At 39.9% G+C, this 18,221-nt stretch overlaps 1 protein-coding gene across 4 annotated transcripts in view; it reads right to left on the reverse strand.

Moving 5' to 3' along the window:
- Positions 1-18,221, reverse strand: part of il1rapl2 (interleukin 1 receptor accessory protein-like 2) — a 494,907-nt gene that overhangs the window by 25,010 nt on the left and 451,676 nt on the right. For all 4 annotated transcript variants that reach the window (XM_041990452.1, XM_041990450.1, XM_041990449.1 and 1 more), the window contains exon 9: positions 8,856-9,001. In XM_041990452.1, coding sequence (XP_041846386.1) covers positions 8,856-9,001 — 146 coding nt within the window. The remainder of the gene's footprint in view (positions 1-8,855; positions 9,002-18,221) is intronic.

Consider the following 18,221-nt stretch of genomic DNA (forward strand, 5'->3'; position numbering starts at 1 on the left):
AGACTTACATACAACTTAAAGAAGACAGGAGTGGGGCGATGTTGTCCAAGGGTGGGGGAGAAAGAAAAATAGCAAATTTAACTAATTGCCAAATATTTGCTGTTGAGCAAAGGGAACTCAGATTGACTTAATTAGAAATGAGACATTTAGAAAACCTTCCCATTCCTCTCTACCTCCTCCTTCTGTCCCAGCCCTCCCTCACTGTGTCACCTCTCCCCTTTCATCCATCTTTCCCAGATAGTTTCCATTAGTAATGAATCACTTGCTACCACCTGATATCAGCGCAAAGGACACTTTGATTTGAAAATGGATTTTTAAGCATGCTTTTCACTTATTACGCAGCAAAAGAGCAGGTGGTTGTTGTTGGTGAGGAATCTGAAGCTCAGTCAGATAAGAAGCTTTTCCCTCCGTCCCATCTCATCCCAAACAAACCATACGCTGACACCTCACTCAGCTCTTTGTTTTTAATTCTGCTCATTTGGCTTTATTAGGAGTGTGTTTCACATTCCCTGCCAAAGCAATATGTGAAAAACAGCATCTATTATGGTGAAGTAAGAATAGTCTCAGATTTAGTCTCCCATTGTACCATCTGTTACATCCCGAGCCCAGTCACCAGAGAGAAAGTTGCCATTTTATCCTTCTGGAAAGCGAGAATATGTGTCATCTCAGTGGATTTGAGCTGAAAGAGTCAGCGTGTCTTCTACCTTTATTACCCACTCTTCTTTTGCCAGGAAGGTGCAGGGTTTTCTGATGCTGTGCAGTGGGATTTCCCTCAGCCCAACCTGTGACCTGTTACCTCATCTTAACAAAATACAAACATATTCCACCTTAAATTATTGTCTGAAGAAGAAACTGTATAATATATTTGAAAAAAAAAGCTAAACTTATCCTTTTTGAGATCTTGGTCTCAGTCTGGGGTTCAGCTCTGGTCTGCAGAGTAAACAGTCCCTGCATTAGTATGGAGGCCCCAAGGGGACACAGGGAGAGTTTTATTGTTTGTGTTCTCTTGCAAAAAAGAGATCATGTGACAGAAAGTGATCACATGGCCACAGGAACATGTGACCACTTATGTGAACATTTATTTATTATTGTTTTATTATTATTTTGTGATGCATTGAATTTGAATTTACTTAGTATGGTAATTACTTTTTTTAAAAACATTTTTAATGAACTTGTTTTCATTTTTAACCAACATACTTTTCTATTTCATTTTCTAGTGTCCTATTTTATCTTATTTTATTCAACTTATCTGACATTTTTTATCTTGTTTTATTAGGAAAACAATCCTGAAACAGCAGCAGATCTACAGCAGAATGGCTGAAAAAACAAACCTCAATATAACTAAATAGTGTAGTAAAGTCTTCACAGCAGTGTGAGGCTGACTACTTCAGACACCGAGGACTTAGTTCCTGCTGCTGAAGGTGGTGCCACAAGCTGCTGACGGTGTAACACGCCATGCATCGCTCTTATTCTGATGTGGAATTGTCCTCATTTAAGACCCGTAGAGGCAGATGCTTTCAGATTTTATCCTGAAATGTAAAACCTTAGCGCTGACAGTGGGTGCACTTTTTTCCCGACTGTAGACTGAAACATATCTGATGAACGTGTTGAGAATTTGTGCTGTTAATTTAAGACCAGTTTTCAAATGTGCTGTCCTGATAGTAATGTTGACTCTGTTAGGACAAGACAATGCTCCTCCTCATCTTTATTATCAGGCCATGAAGTTAGCCAACTCCAGTCTGTTCCAGGTTCTGAGAAGATATTATCTTTTTTTAATGGGATTAAATAAAATGACTGGGGGATTTATCATCCTAAATCAAACACTACTGCACTCAAATGAAACCACACTACACCCTCACAACCTTCCAACCTCTGAGACACACGTCCACATCTTCCCAGAGTCCCTCTCGGTCCTTCCTGTTCATTTCCCCCCAATCCCTCTCCTGTCCGCTCGTCCAGTTCCTCTCTCTTCCGTTTTTCCCTCCCAGTAAGACCCTCGTCATGCTGGCTGAAAGCAGCTCCTTCTGCTCTGTCAGTTGCGATAAGTAGATGGCGTGTGTGTTGTAGGTGCATGCGTCCCTGCGGGTGCATGTGTGTGACATAGATGCAACAGCTCATTACCTTGGGTCACTGCAGAGTGAGAGCACATCCTAATTTAATCACACACACTCGGTGCATGAAATCAAGCTTTGATAACATGCGCCAACTTAGAAAAAACTTGTGCTTTGTTGGGCTGTTGTGTTGTGTTCAGTCACCCAAGTGTGACCCTATTAGCTTAAGAAGCTTAAAGCAGGAGGATCTGGAACAGCCTGGTTAGTGACGTTTTAACCTGAAAGTGGAAGATGTAATGACTTTGGACTATAAAAATGTCGTGTTAACTGTCACTGACTACTGACTTCATCTGATTATTGCAACGCTGTAGAGGGGAATTTATTCTGCAATATTTAGATCACTACATCCTTTGCTACCTGCATCTCCAGCAGAGTCATAAAAAGCTGATTTTGTCAGCGACTTTCGTGGTTTTTGAACAAGCCTGGAGCCAGAAAGCAACATGCTGTGCCAGCTCTGCATGCTGTCATTCAGAGGTCTGAGCTTCAGCTCAACAACTGGACATCTCTGTACTCGTTTCCCCAGAAGATCACAGACTGAAATGCTGCTTTTTAATGCTTTAAATGCTTCGAAAGCAGCTTTCATACAATAGTGGTGTGTGACAGTTTTTACAAGTTTTTACAAGGGGTGGCGTGGTTCAGTGGGTAGAGTGGTCGTCTTGTAGCCTGAGGGTTGCTGGTTCGATCCTCGGCCTGTTGAGCTCATATCAAGGTGTCCCTGAGCTTGACACAGAACCCCAAATTGCTCCTGATGGGTCGTGGTTCGCGCCTTGCATGGCAGCTTCTGCCATCAGTGTGTGAATGTGTGGGTGAATGTGTATATGTGTGTATAATGTAAAGCGCTTTGGGGTACAGGTACAGTACAGGTACAGTAAAGCGCATATAAATACAGACCATTTAGCATTTACAACGGGCTTCATCATCGGAGTCTTTATATTCATTGAATTTCACTGTTTAATGTCTACTACAGGTCAAAACATGCATTGCATGCTCATTAATGTTGGATATGTAAAAGATGTAAATATTCAGTTGCTACATAAAGAACTTCATCTTCTATTTTTGGAAAAAAAGAAAGAAAGGAAAGAAAATCCTGATGTAATATTGTTTGTTTCCTATTTTGAGAAAACTCTGCTGATAAAAATGTTTTCTACTGACGTCTTGACCTGGATGATGTTTGAGGATCATATTTTATGAATATCATATTTAAAAAGTTTAAGCTTGGAGATTTACAGATTTTATCAGGTCACCACACTACTGGGCGTTAAAAGCCATCCTAAATAAATAAGATTTAAGTTTAGATTTAAAAAAATTTAATTTAAATTTAAATTTGGACCTGGGCACTTCCAACGATGGCTGGTTGGACGACCTCAGAGCCCTGCCACACTCACGAACAGTTAGCATCTCACACAAGTAAGATGTGGCGAGGCCATTAAGATGAAAATCTTCATAAAACCTTGTACACACTGTGTTTGCCATAAATGTTAGCATGTTTTAATCAGTTGCTGCACTATTTTTCTGTTTTCCTGCTATTTTATTAAAAAAAGTTATGGGTGCCTCAAAAGTTTTGTCAAAGTCCCACACTTAAACCTTAGAGGGTTAAAAGCAGGGGTCCCAACAGGTCGATTCAACTCAATTCATTTCAATTCAATTCAACTCAATTCAGTTCAGCTTAGTTCGGTTCAACTGAGTTCAATTCAATTCAATTCAATTCAACTTTATTTATCCCAGACGGGCAATTTTGTTTGCAGTCTCTCCAACAACAACATAAAGCCCATAAGCAACTTTCACACCCTTTCATGACGTGTCAGAAACAGAAACAATGAGCAAGTCATTAATCAATAATCAGCATAAGACCAAGGCATCAACACATAATTAATAAACTGTAATAAATATATACATATACCTGTAAAAGTGGCTAAGATCTAGATTTAAATCATTTAAAAGCCTGATGGCAGAGGGAATAAAAGAGTTGGAGTATGTTTTTGTTTCCTTGTTATGAGTTGAATAAAGTGTTGTAAAAGTTACACACTGAAAAATCCTTTCTTGAAGCATGTAATGGGCTAAATCCAGCTTAAAGCTGTTATCTCCTGCTCATTTCCTTTCAGTGTGAGATGATGGCAGATGAGGAGATGTAGATAAGGACAAGCGGACCAGACAAAGACTTCTATTATGGATATGGATTAAAGAAAAAGGACTGTTTTAAACAATATTGTGTGCTCTAAGCCACGAGCCGAGATAGAAAATGAAACCATGCTGTGTGTTTATGCATGTGTATCCTACATACTCTTCATCGCTGTGCTTTTAAACAGTCTCAGTAACGTTAATGCATCCCATCATGAGTTTGAGTTTTTGTTTATATGTCCATTTTGTCTTGGCTCATGCTCACACATGTACCATATGTACAACATTTTATAGGCACACAAGTTTTGTGACGTATCTCCATATTTGTACACGTTTTAATACATATAAGTACGTATTCACTCTGCAGGTCAGAAAATACAAGTTTTAACAAACTAATGTTAGCAGATCTTTAGCTATCATGTTTGACATAAGGCCTGCGATTTACTCTTCACTTCTAGCATCAAACACTTCATCTGATGACACAGCTGCTACTGCTGATCAGTGGGTGGGCCTTCTGTTGGATGCTGTTCGTAGCTGTGGTAGACTGATGATATGCTAGCTTTAGCAGATGTTGCCTGGACCTCATATTTGTTTATTTTCTTGAAGGTTGTTGTTGTTGGCTCTGCATGTTTCTTGTATTTGTACTCCACTAGCATAAAATCTGACAGTTTACAGCAGAGCGCAGCAACAGCGAAGAGTTCTGCTGGTTTCTTTCCTGGCTGTTGCCTTGGTAACGCCACCTTGTGGTGCGGTAACTCATGACTACCAGGTGCTGGTTTAAACAAGACAGCTGCATATTATGACGATAGTTGCTCACTATTTGATTTCTGACCCATCCCTAACACTAACACACACAGTTTTCTGGGGGTAATCACACCGTTAAGTAATGAGAACTCTACGATTATCATCCTGATCCCTCTGAATGTGTGACTGTGTGCTTTGGGGTGCAAATTAAGTAACTAAGATATATACTGGCAAGATATATATATATAAAGTTCTTTTCTTGTCCTCCACGCTCTGCTGCCATCTTGCCTCTTTTTCGCTCCACCTCATTTGCCGCACCATCCCTTTGTTTTTATGTATGTCTGCGTTTGTCACCTCTACATTGTTCTCTAATTTCTTGCCTTCTTCCACCACCCTCCTCTTTTCCATCTGCCTATCTCGGTTTAAATTTCTCCACCTCTCTCTGTCCCGTGCTTTATTTCTTGCACTGCATACATTTGTTTCATATAGTGTGCACTCATGCGGCTCTGTTTTCCTCTGAGATTTGAGGTAAGAGTAAGAATTCATCTTCTCCTCCAGCGCTGCTTTGGCTTCCTCTCTTTCTCTTTGTCTCTGCGGGTTTCTCCCTCTATCTCTGGGTCCTGACCTCTGACTCCGACAGACCGACCAGACGTAGAGCAAGATACTGCAGGTCTGCTGCAGATGTTTTACAAAAGAAATTGTGCCCTTATGCATATTAGAGGTGGTAACTATACATTTCTTTTATTATTATTATTTTGTCTCCATCTGAGGAGCTCAGCACGGAGCCTTTTTTTCTAGCGCTCGGCTGCCAATCAGACGGAGGCCTGTGACTTCCTCTCTCTTCCATTGTCTGGAGATAAAGAGTGTGATTATGTAAGTAGCATCTCTGCCTCAGAGCAGCAACCCAGATGTTTAAAATGAAGCTTTGGGAGAGCTTTTACATCTCACACACGTGCTAGCTCTTGATTATCTTGGAAACTGTTCACATTTACACATATTTATTAGGCCATGAAAGCAACATTAGTTCCTGAGCTGGAGGGGTATTCCTTGTTAACAGAATCATAAAGAGAGATGGGACACATCTTAGATAACTAGAGCAGACAGTGTTTTATATTTAGTAACGCAGGGTAAGATACGAGCCATAAAGCTAGAGACATTTGACACCGAGACTCCAAAGCCTGTTTCATTCTATTGAAGCCGACTGGCTTGAATCACTGTGAAAATCTCTGTGATCATGTGACCAAAGATGTTGGCGTTCGTACGTCCCAATGAAACAGCTGTTTCATTCATTGTTAGACACATTTAATGGCAAGAGAACTAAATAACGATGGAGAGATCAAATAAAATAATCCCATGTACGGGAACTTTTTGACCTCCTGTCACCCACAAAGAGGTTTTATTAGGCTGCTGGTGATGCATCCTTTGGGGCTTCTTTTCTCCCAGAATTCATTGCCCATAAGATGGTGGTGAATGCTTGAATTTAAGTATGCTTTTTTTTCTTTTTAATGACGTTTTAGTAGCAATGTAACAAAACCAAGTGCATTAAAACATATTTGTTAAATGGTGACATTAAAATCCTGGAATTTTCGTGGATTTTAAAAGGATTAATGAAGTGTGTAAAACAACAAAGCCTCAGCCTGTTTTATTTATTTTTATTTCTTTTTACTGTCAGTGTTAACGTTCACTGAAGTGTCCTATGAGTAATTTCAGCGGTTTAAGTGATTCAGCGTCCTGTGTTGTTGCTTTGGGGAGTTCGTGTTGGCTCGGTAGGCTGTCCCATTTCACGAATGTTAAGCAGACTTTGAAGTGTGGAGACTACGGAGGAGTCTGTAGCCTACGTAGTCTGCACACTCCAAACAGTTGATATGTTTAGCGGGTTTTCACTCCCCTCTAGTGACTTCTTTTCAAAGAAGCGACAAATCTAGCCACTTTTTCTGGTAGTATTGGAGACTTTGGAGACTGACGTAAATGAACGTAGTTTACTCTTCTCACCGAGCAGTGGGTGCTGCACAGGCCCTTCCCTCGTGCATCCAGAGCACGAGATCACCTGCTTCATGACCAGGCTGAAAATGAAACGTACAAAGCTGCTGCTGGATGATCCCACGCTGGCTTACCGTCAGATAATAATGTCTATTAATGAAGAGTGTGGAAAGAAATATTAATAAGGTGAAATTGTTGTAACATGTTGAAAACTCCTAATTAAAAAACAAATTACACTTAATAAAATTAAACTAAAAACCAAAGAAAATATTGACTGAAGAATTTCATTTTATTTTATTATTTTTTGCTGTTTTAAACATTTTTAGATTGTGTGTTCATCGGTTTTTGCCTTTCTCACGACATCCCTCTCCACGGTAGCGTCTATTACAACCATAGGCTATTATGCAAATCCGATGATGACGTCATTTAGCGACTTCTAGCGACTTCAGGACAGCCAGTAGCTACTTTTCTTGTTGAGGAGTTGGCAACAGTGACTCCGAAGTGTGCAGACCCTGATTTGGGACACAGCATAAAAGTGAAGCCATTCCTTTGAACATGCATTTCACCGATCTCAGACCTGCTCGTGTTGTCTGGAGATCAGAAGGCAAATATTTGGGAATTAAAATCAGAGTATCAGTTAAATTTTTTACTTAAACAGTAAACCTTTATTGAACCGTACAAAGGAAGAACTTAAAAGATGGTCAGCTCTGCCTCTGTTCTGATGGGGTCAGGCAGAAGTATTAAAGATGAATGTCCTCCCGAGATTCAACTCTTTTAGTGTCCTTTATCGCTTTTTTTATTCATCTTCAGACAAATTCACAAACGAATGTTGTAAGTTCAGTTCCTCCATCTTCTCCATTATGGTATAATAATGCTTTTAAAGCTGCGGGGAAGCCAATTCAATGTGGTGCAGTCATAATATCACAGAAATTTCCCAAACTGTAGAGAAGAGAGAAGTTCTGGTCTTTGAAGAACTTAGAAAAAGACATAATCTGAATATGAACAGTTTCTTACAGCACTCTCAGTTAAAGTCAATTTTTCCAACATTTTAAAAGAATATTTTGATTACAATTATGAGATAAAAACAACTTAGATTTTTATCATCAAACAGAAGAGTCGTCTCAGGTTTATATAAGTTTCCTCTTTATTAAGTTGCTGGGGCTCGAGGGTTCCTTCAGTTGGTCAGGTCAAGGTTGAACAACATGAAATCCCCAATAACATGAGGTCATTTATACCAAATTTACATTTTTTCTTGATGGGGCAGCTGTTTTCCAACATGTTAATGTCATGATAGAGTTTTTGATTGTTTTGAAACCAGAAGACATCATTTTTATGGCATGATCACCAGAGTCCAGATCTAATCTCCACTGTGAATGTTAGACTGAATGGCTAATGTAAACACTGCCGTGGAGAATAAGTGCTGTAATAAAAGGGGTTAAGGTTGGCAGCAGTGTGTGTTACAGGACTCCCTTGTCTGAAAACTTCAAATACTAATAATAATAATAACAATAATAATAACAGTTTAACTCGTCTTTGACTTGTTGGATTCAGATTAGGAGGTTTCCAGGTTTTCTCTTGGATGAAGGACTTGAATGTCTGGAGGTTATTTATTAAAATTAAAGCAGTCTCTGGGTTTTGATTTGAAGTTTTCCAGGAAAAATCTTTGTTTCTGTGATAACTTGTAGCTCAAAAAGCACCACAACATTATTTTACAACAGAAAGCAGATTTGGGCTCCAAAATCTGTTTGAGACACTTGTCAGTTTAGCTGTTATTCATCCAGATGAATGAAAGAATAACAATGATAATGAGATTACAATGAGATGGCTGTTTTCTGCGACACAAAGAAAATCACTTCTTAATGAATGAAACAAGAGACAGAAAGGTGTGAATGCGTAATCTACCTTTCTTCTGCAGAACAGCACTCCCGCTGCGCTTCCCTATGTGGTTCTCCACATAACAGCTGTAGTTGGCCAGATCTGCCTCCTCCACAGCATCAAACGTCAGGGACAACTCCACCTCCTTCTCCCCCAAATGCTCCCTCAAGATCCTGGACAGACAAAGGGACACAGTGAACGGTCACACACAGCGGTGATGAGCTTTGCATCTCACAGACATTAAAACAACTATAACGTAACATTTCATATCTTGAAGACATACATGGTTAAATTATGTCTACCAAAAATTAGTGGCTGACAGGAGATCAAAATTTGCTTTCTTTACGAGAGGTGACATTGCAGCACACTTGAGAGAAACAGGGCAAACGCCAGTCTGCAGAGATTGATGAAGCAGTGGAACACAGATTTAGTAGGGATAGGATTCAGTGAAGAGGTGATAAATAGTGTCTTCCAAATCTCTGGGGTTGTTGTTGATAATAACTTTGATATGAGAGGTTGGTGAGGGGTTTACAGGACTTCATAGGGTGAAGAATTTGCAGCGAAGAAGAGCGAGATTAATGAGGCATGAGCTTGCATTATCTGGGTGGATTTGGTTCATTATGAAGAGATCTGTCCTGTTGAAGAAGTTGGTGAAAGTGACAACATAGAGGATGCATACTGAGCAGCAGTAGTGTTTACACTGGATACCAGGGAAGTCCAACTCCTGGTTGTTAATGTTACACTGCTGAAACACAGCTGACTGAAATTAAAGCCCAGATAGCAGGCATGTTTCGGCCAAATCCGGGGTACTTGTGGCACTGATGGCCCTGATGCAGCACTGGGAAGTGTTGTGTGGTCAAAATATCAGTTGTTGGCCTGGATGTGGATTATAGGGAGTATTTAGTGGGTCAGAAGTTGTCCTAATACCTGCCTGGACATAGATAATGACCATTTCTGTGTGGCCACATGTGGTCATGTGGCTGAGTTTTGGTAGCCATACTCACATTTAGTCAATGCCATAAGTCAAGCCCATATTTGGGCCAAACATTTTTTTGATTTGTTTCTTTTGAAACATTTCAAAGACATTAACAAAAGTTTGAAGAGTTAATCAAAGGCTGGCAAGCAGGTTACACACTACAGAGGAATGGCTAGTATCCAGCAAGTAATTTAGTTGTGGGATTAAACTCTAAAACTTCTCCAATAACACTTCTGTCAATATAGGTATGCTATATTTTGTTAGAAAGCTTTAATTCTCTCCAGTCGAGCCAAGTAATTTATTTTACAGTATTCCTCAACACCAAAACACAATTAGTATAATAAATGTCATGGCTAGCAAAAGAGCTGACAGGACTTTCTATCTGTTTGGTGGTCATAACATCACATTATCGATTTACTCTGGGATCAGTTGTATTACTTTTCCCCAAAAGTTTCCCACAAAAATTATTCCAAGTTGTGTATTTTCCCAATATAGCCCTAATAAATGTCTGTCTGCAAACTCCTTCATGAATAAAATAAAATTTGCGGTCTGACAGCCATTTGCCCTTTCAGTGAACCCCGTTGCTGGGTACGTTTGTATTCCTCATCTTTCTGGCCAAAACAGAAAAGTGTTCATACTGTTTTATGTGGCATTTTCATCCCAGGACACCTGGAGATGCCCAACAAGCGCTCCCTGGTCGACTAGCCAACACGCATGTGCTCCTTTTCTTTGCGGCTGTCAATCGTGCCAGTAACTTACAAGTATAGCCAATCTCTGGGCCTTTTGATGGTAAAATTAATTTTTTTCTGAATTGGGTCAAAATGAGTCACTCACCAAACTGAATCGGGTTTTTGATTAATTAAACTGAGCCAGTTACCTAGAGAGGGCATAGAAATTTATATGCAAATACAAGCTACTGCGAGCTGGGTGTTTTTCCTTTGTTCACAGCTCATAGCAGGGAGGGAAATAGTGATGGTCCGCCAGGCAAATGGAGAGTTTAGTTAAGAAACACGAGCTGTTTCTTTTCCCTCTATTACAAAGCCTAATATATTTCTACACGTGCAGTTAGAATAGCAGTTACACAACTGTGATATATTGTTTGATCTTTTCAGTTAGCTGTGGAGTTGGCTGGCTAGCAGTAGCAGGGACAAGTCAGTGCATGAGTCAGTGGGGATGAGGAATCGTGATTCACTAGTCAGTAAGGTGATTCTCGAGTATTAAGGATTCGTTCATGACTCACACAACATTACTGTAAACGGCAGGTTATAAATAAGCGTAATCTGTGCGACAAGGCTGTGCTGAGCAGAGAGAGCAGACGCGAAACACACTGAAGACACCGGAGAGCTCAGTTTTTCTGGTAATTCATCATGAAAGAAAACAAGCTCAATCTGGAAAAAGGAAACTGACCCTCAATGTATTTGTGTACAGTGTCATAGGAGGGAAGCCAAAGCAGCGAGTAAGAGATTTTTTTCTAAAGGCTTGGATGATATTTTAGATGCATGAGTACTATTTTCTGTTTTACTACATAAAATATGTGGTAATGGTTATTATGATTATTTTAGACATTAAGTAGAAATAGAAGATTTAGTAGAATGGATTCTGTAGATTAGATGGGTGGTGGAAGAATGATATAGTAAGAGTAGCTAAATGACATGTACAGTAGAAAGTACAGTAGTGACTCCATTTTGTATCAGAATGGATGCCAGTCATGTAAAGATGTATAAAACACTGTGTACAGTAGAAAGTATAGTCTTAACTGGCCTCCATTTTCTGTCAAAATGAATGTGTTTTGCATACAGCTACAACTAAAAAGCTCAGGAATGTTTTCAGTCTACCAGAAAAAATTAAAAGCATTTGGCCCAATTTGGATAGGTTTGGTCACTTGAGACTAAAAAGTCCGTAGCTCCCATAAAGTTTTACCTAGAAACCTAACATTTCAGCCAGGTGTAGTTGACAAACTGTAGAGGATATGTAGTAAATATGTTGAGTCTGGTATGAAGCATCTTAAAATGACACTTATTCAATAATGGACACAAAAAAAATACACAGGGGGAAAAAAGAAAGATTTACAGCTAAATTGTATCTGATGTGGGTCAGCTTCTGTCTCAGCCACACACTAAAAAAGATCTTTTTATGAAGCTAGAGCTCATTTCCTTTCAAATGAGGTGTCACTGAATAAATTTGACCCTTTAGTTCTTGAGTTATAACCTTTGAAATTTGATAATGTCAATATACAGAAAATATCTCAAAATTAAGTGGGAATGAATTTTTAACTAAATTGGAAGAGGCTTGATTAATTGGAAGATATTGATACATATATAGACACAAAAACAGCTGAAACAACTGAGTTGGTTAACACTGAAAGAAAGCTATTTATTTGTGTGGAAGTCTTTCATTTGTTTTTTTAATGCTTATTCTATAAGTTATTTCTTTGTATCTGGACAACAAGAAGGAGGAGAGGAGGTGCAAAGAGTTTAGAGCAGTGGAGCAGGATTTATGGGACAGGTTTAAAACAGAGAGAGAGGGAGCAAGTAGTTCAATTGTACAGATTACAAGCGACAGATGGATAAAAGCCTCCGTCCTTATGGTGATGCTGAGCTCTACTAAAACTCTCACAGGAGGAGAAAAGGTGTGCACTGATGTCTGGGTCAAAATGTGCACATTTAAAGGTTATTTTTAGCCATAACCACTGATGTTTGAGATCAGACGAATGTGCTGAGATGGCACAACCAGAGTAGGTAACCCAGATGGACCAGTAACATCAGATTGTTCACATTCTGCTTTACACCCATGCTTGAGGTGGTCTGGACTCACTGCAGTTTTTGACCTCAACAGAAGGCGTCACTACTGAGATGATGACACAGCTTCAGCGTGTGACCAATGCTGGAGGAAGTTGTGCAGGACTTCTTCTAGTGCTTTTCCATTTCACATGAAAGATTTATTAAAATAGTTCTTTCTTGGGTTTTGAGGGGATGTACAGATGCCCACAGAGACTGACCTGTGCACACTTTTTCTTGCAACTGGAATTGTGTGAAAAAGGTAGTGAAAACTATTAGATCATGATGAGCAAATGACACTGAAGTGCCCGACTCACCATTTTTGGTTTGGTGTCATTTAAGAAGTAAAGAATGGTGAGTAAAAACCAGGAAAAGAAAAAAAAAAAAACAACAAAAAAATCGGGCACAGAACAGATCAAAAAGTCAGAGTTGTTAAATTATAAACTCAAAGATTTTATTTGTTGTTGCTGTTGTTTTAAGACCAAACACAGAATGAATAACAAGGGAACAAATGGTTAAACTTCTCCTGATCTAACAAAGCAGGACAACTGCAGGAGTAAAATATACATGTAAACACAGAGCAGCATATCACCTCATTTACACAATCAGCAATATGAAGACATCAACCTGACTAACCCTCGTTTAAATAAGACAGCTCTCTGAAAAGATTTTCTGATCTTCTAAAATACATCAGGTTGATATCTGGATAATTGCTTTACATACGAAGAACCTGTTTGATGAATCTCATGCCGCCTGACAAAGTGATGTTTAGTCAGGAACATGCAGGGCTTCGAAAAGCTTCCTTTCACGCCAAACCACAGCCTTTTTCTCACCTTACCCTAATCCAAATTAAGTGATGCTGCCTCAACAAACCAACCCATGACTGATTCTGAAACCAGTAACAATAACGGTCTGACATGGGACTCACAGGAGATGCAGTCTTTGGTGTTTAAGCTAAAACAAAGTGGTATAAAGTCATGAATAAACCTTCTGCAACCTATTCCAAAACCTCCCATCCTGCTTGTTTCCCACTCAGTTTGTCCATGTTGGTGTAGCATTTGTGGAAAAACAAAGAATGAATACATGAAAGGTTTTCTGATATATCAAATATTAAGTTTTTTCTCTGGTTACTGCACTGACTGAAGAGAAGCATCACTGATATGATTGTACGCTTAGCAAATTTAGTGAGAGTCAGCATCTCATGCTGGGTCCCCTGCCTCCAGAACATAGAAGGAGGCTTTTAGTGACTAATTTTAGAGCAGGTAAAGAGACTAATTGTCAGTTTTGGGATTTTCCTTCATGCTGGGGAGGATAAAGAGCATTAGAAGTGTAAAAAATTGGTCGAGTGTGAAGCAGCTGGGATGAGAATCAGCACCTCCAAGTCTGAGACCATGGTCCTCAGCCGGAAAACGGTGGAGTGCTCTCTTCGGGTCTGCAATAGGGTCCTGCCCCAAGTGGAGGAGTTCACGTATCTCGGTGTCTTGTTCACAAGTGAGGGAAGGATGGAGCGGGAGATCAACAGGAGGATCGGTGTGGTGTCTGCAGTGATGCGGAATCTGCATCGGTCTGTCGTGGTGAAGAAGGAGCTGAGCCAAAAGGCAAAGCTCTCGATTTACCGGTCGATCTACGTTCCTACCCTCACCTATGGTCATGAGCTGTGGGTAATGACCGAAAGAACGAGATGGCGAATACAAGCAGCTGAAATGAATTTTCTCCGCAGGGTGGCCGGGCTCTCCCTTAGAGATAGGGTGAGAAGCTCGGTGATCCGGGAGGGGCTCAGAGTAGAGCAAAAAAAGGCAGAAAATGAAAGGATGGATAAACTGCAATAATAGTTGGAGATTCATTTATGACCATTGTCTTGCAAAGTCTTTTATCCCAAACCATTTTGGGTATGCCTGTTATTTATTTATTTATTCATTTTTTTTAAATAAAACTACATGTAGAAGCTGGAGCTTTTAACCCCAGTCAGACATAGATATAGCAGCATAAAGGCCGACCAGAAGAAGAAAGCAGAATTTATTACTAACAGAACTTTGTAGAAATAACACACAGATCAACAGTGACCAAACCTTATCTCATCTCATCGTTCTCTCAAGTCTTGGCTTTCAGGAGAAAAAATATTGTTATTGAAACAAACACACAACAGAAACTATTTCCATGTTTCCACTTTTTCCTCATTTCCAGTTATTCCTGCTACTATTTACCTGCTATCCTCACTAAACCAACTCCAGCTCAGCTGCTTTGTGGCGCCACCGTGCATCAGAAACGTCTTCTTGGCTTTATTCCAGCCATAGAGGAGCATTATTTTTCTTCTTTTCACACACACATAGAACTTTCTGCTCACTGGTTGATCTTTGGCTGCTCCTGATTGGACGTTACCGTCAATCTAAGCTCTCTGATTGGTGGACAGGAAGAGGTTTCTGGGTCTAAATAGAGGTCTCTTAGCAAAATAGTAGTGATAGTGATATTTTTTATGATATAAATGTGATAAATAGTGGTGTTATTATGCATCATTATGGATTTACCAGATAGAGTTTTTGAATTAACCCTGAATTGTAAACATACTGGACAGGATATAAATCCTGGAAAATTCCCATGATCACATAAAGCAGGGGTAGGCAACTCCTGTCCTCAAGATCTGCGGTTTTACAGGGTTTACACATTTTCCTGCTCTAACACACCTGGAAATGGAGACAACAGCTTATCAAGTTCTGCTCAGCTATCACAATTCTCTCAACAGTTACACACTACCGTTCACCAGAAATTGTCGACAGTGGAAGCGATAACACTCGGTGGAGCTGGCATTCAGTTTTAAGGAGTTTGTGCATTGTGAACATTTGTGAGTTGTGATGGGCCTGCAAAGTCGCAAATGGGTGCTCACACCAATGTGCAGTGTCTGTTTGAATATAGGTCTTGAGTGTAGAGCCATATGTTCAGATTAAGCTTAGTTTAGGGATTCTTTTGATCAGACAAGGAGATTTTTAAGGAGTTGTAATATTACCTTGACATGTTTCGACTGGAACTTCATTCTTCTGATGTGTGTTGTGATGTGTCTTTATCAGGCGTGACCAGCCTGGCAATTTGACAGATTTTAACCTGGCTGGTCACGCATCCTGCCGCCCGGTGGTCTTTGCAGGAGAGAATCCCATGTGTGGGCCAGCATGAAAACCCCCTCATCACGGTTGATGGGGTTCTTGGCTCACCGCCTGATTTCTATGGCCTCCTTGATCCAGTGTTTGAATTTGTTGCCTGATTGTTTGTCTGATCAAAATGATTCTTACAACAACCGGAATAGACAAAATGAACCCAGTCATGCTATTATTGTAGGGAAATATGATTTCATAATGTGCCTGAGATCTCATTAATGAATTGTTCCGTATACACTAAATATGAGTATTTGCATTTAATGCACATGTTGCAACTGGTCATATAGAATAAACTTGAATAGTGAAAAAATAATGTGCTACTTTAATCATTGAAAAACTAATGATCTTGTACAGTAAATGTAATGAGTGAAGGCTGAGCAACAGTGAAATTAATATAAGAAATTATAAAAGGAGGGGTGGCATTATGGTCAGATATTCCTCCACGTTATGGGGCAGGATTGAATGAACTTATGGTAACTGGACCAACAAAACCAGCAGAAATAATATTTTGTAAATAATGGGAACACCCACTGCAGGGCCATATAATTGTGTCATTGCTCTTTTGTGAGTGTGACTGGTTTTGAGCTACAGTAAAGCAAACTGGTCAGCTTCTAAAACCCCCAGGGTTTGAACCACATGGGAGTGGTAAGAGTCATGTCGAGCTAGGGAAGCATCTTTTGTTGGTAACTTCATGAAAAAGGTCATTATCTCTAACTTAAGATTTTATTCAAGTGTTTCCCTGTAACAAAATTAAATATAAACGCAGACAGGTAGCTATACATTTAGGGTAATTCCTGTGGAAATTTAACTCCTAACCCTCTCAATATTTGCTTTCTTTTACCGCTTTAGCAAAAGGGCATCCTTATCCATGGTGAAGATTATGATTGTGGATAATGTTACTGAGCAAAGAGCTGTGTACCTATATTTTGGCCCCTGCTGCAAAATTGCATCCCCATGATAAAATGAGTTTGTCTCTGCAACCACAGAGACCTTTATTTAACGTTATTTCTGTAAAGAACAACTCTGATAAAGTGAAGCAGAACTAAATGAGAGGTTTTGGTGCAGAAAGTTCAGGAGAGATGAACAAAAAAAAAATTTTGTCCCAGTTTGGCACCATCTGTTCTCAACATCCCCCAATCTGGGACCTCAGGTTTGATAAAGTTAAAGGATAAAGCTGCTAAACGTCTGGAAAAATCTCTGTTTATGTTTTTCTCCTCACGTTTCTCCTTTTGTGTCATTTCACTTCAGCATTTGCGTCACTCTCACATATAACAGGGATGAGCATCAGAGGTCTCTGTCCGAAGCAGTGACCTGCTAAAATACTCAATTTAAAACTCATCACTTCCTCTCACCCTTTTTCTCACCTTCCCTCCCATAGGTCTATCCTCACCCAGACCCCCACGTCTTCTATCACCTTCCTTTCTCCTCTTGCCTTCCCTCATCTCTCTCCAATCTATGACTGATTTCTGCAATTAAAGAAACGTCTTTAGTCCCATTAAAAATAGAACTGGATTGAATGGGAGTCACTCTCTGGTCTTATTGCTATCAGTCATTTTTGTAAGTCCATCCCCACATGTCCTTCCTAAACATATGGACTACAGCGTCTCTGATGATCCAGGAAGTGCATTGAGATTGTGTTTCTAGATATTGTCCTGCTCCTGCCCATGTAACTTATTGCTGTGTCCTTCATGGTCTACCCCCTTTCAGATAGGTGTTGCCACTCCTCACCAGCCTTACAGATGCAGTGACCCACTACAGGAAAAGAATTATGGCCTTTGTCAAAGTCACTTTGGTCTATAACAAATACAGACTTTCTAGTAAACCCTAAACCCTTAAAATACTCTAATGTTTTGAGAAAATCAACATTCACTCAACTCGGTAGTGACATTAATGAGTCGACTAATTTATACACTCTACAGTTTATATGTATATATCATAAGCAATTACAGCCCTGTTCCTGCCGAGTGGTCCGGCTTGGGACGGGACGATTTGGTTTGGTAAACCCTGATCTCTGTTGTGTTTCCACTGCCAGCTGTACCTTTCTGGGCGTGGTAAAAGCCGGATCGTGATAGACGTGTAAGCAACGTGATAGGATGATACCTTGGCTGCTTTCTTTAAGTCTAATGAAGAAAAGCTGGAAACCGAAAGAAAGGAGGAGACTGGTGGACATCCAGCAGTTTGTGTCCTTTCTAAATGATACGTAGCTTTGAACAACAAAAAAACCCACCAGATATTTAAAGATGGAGCTGTTTTGTTTCTTATCGGTGAGTTGCACAAAAACAACAACAACAAAAAAAGCACTGCCTCTAGCACTACATGACAGCACCTGGGTCCACCTGGCTACCACTACCACTTAATGATGACGTCCCATCCTGTTTGAATTCTAGCTTGTGTTGTTCTTACTCTCAAATGTAAGTCGCTTTGGATAAAGGCGTCAAATGACTATAGAATAGAACAGAATAGAACAGGAAGTGGCGATTCTTTCACCTATCGG

Source organism: Melanotaenia boesemani, chromosome 7, assembly GCF_017639745.1.
Source record: "Melanotaenia boesemani isolate fMelBoe1 chromosome 7, fMelBoe1.pri, whole genome shotgun sequence".
Lineage (NCBI taxonomy): Eukaryota > Metazoa > Chordata > Actinopteri > Atheriniformes > Melanotaeniidae > Melanotaenia > Melanotaenia boesemani.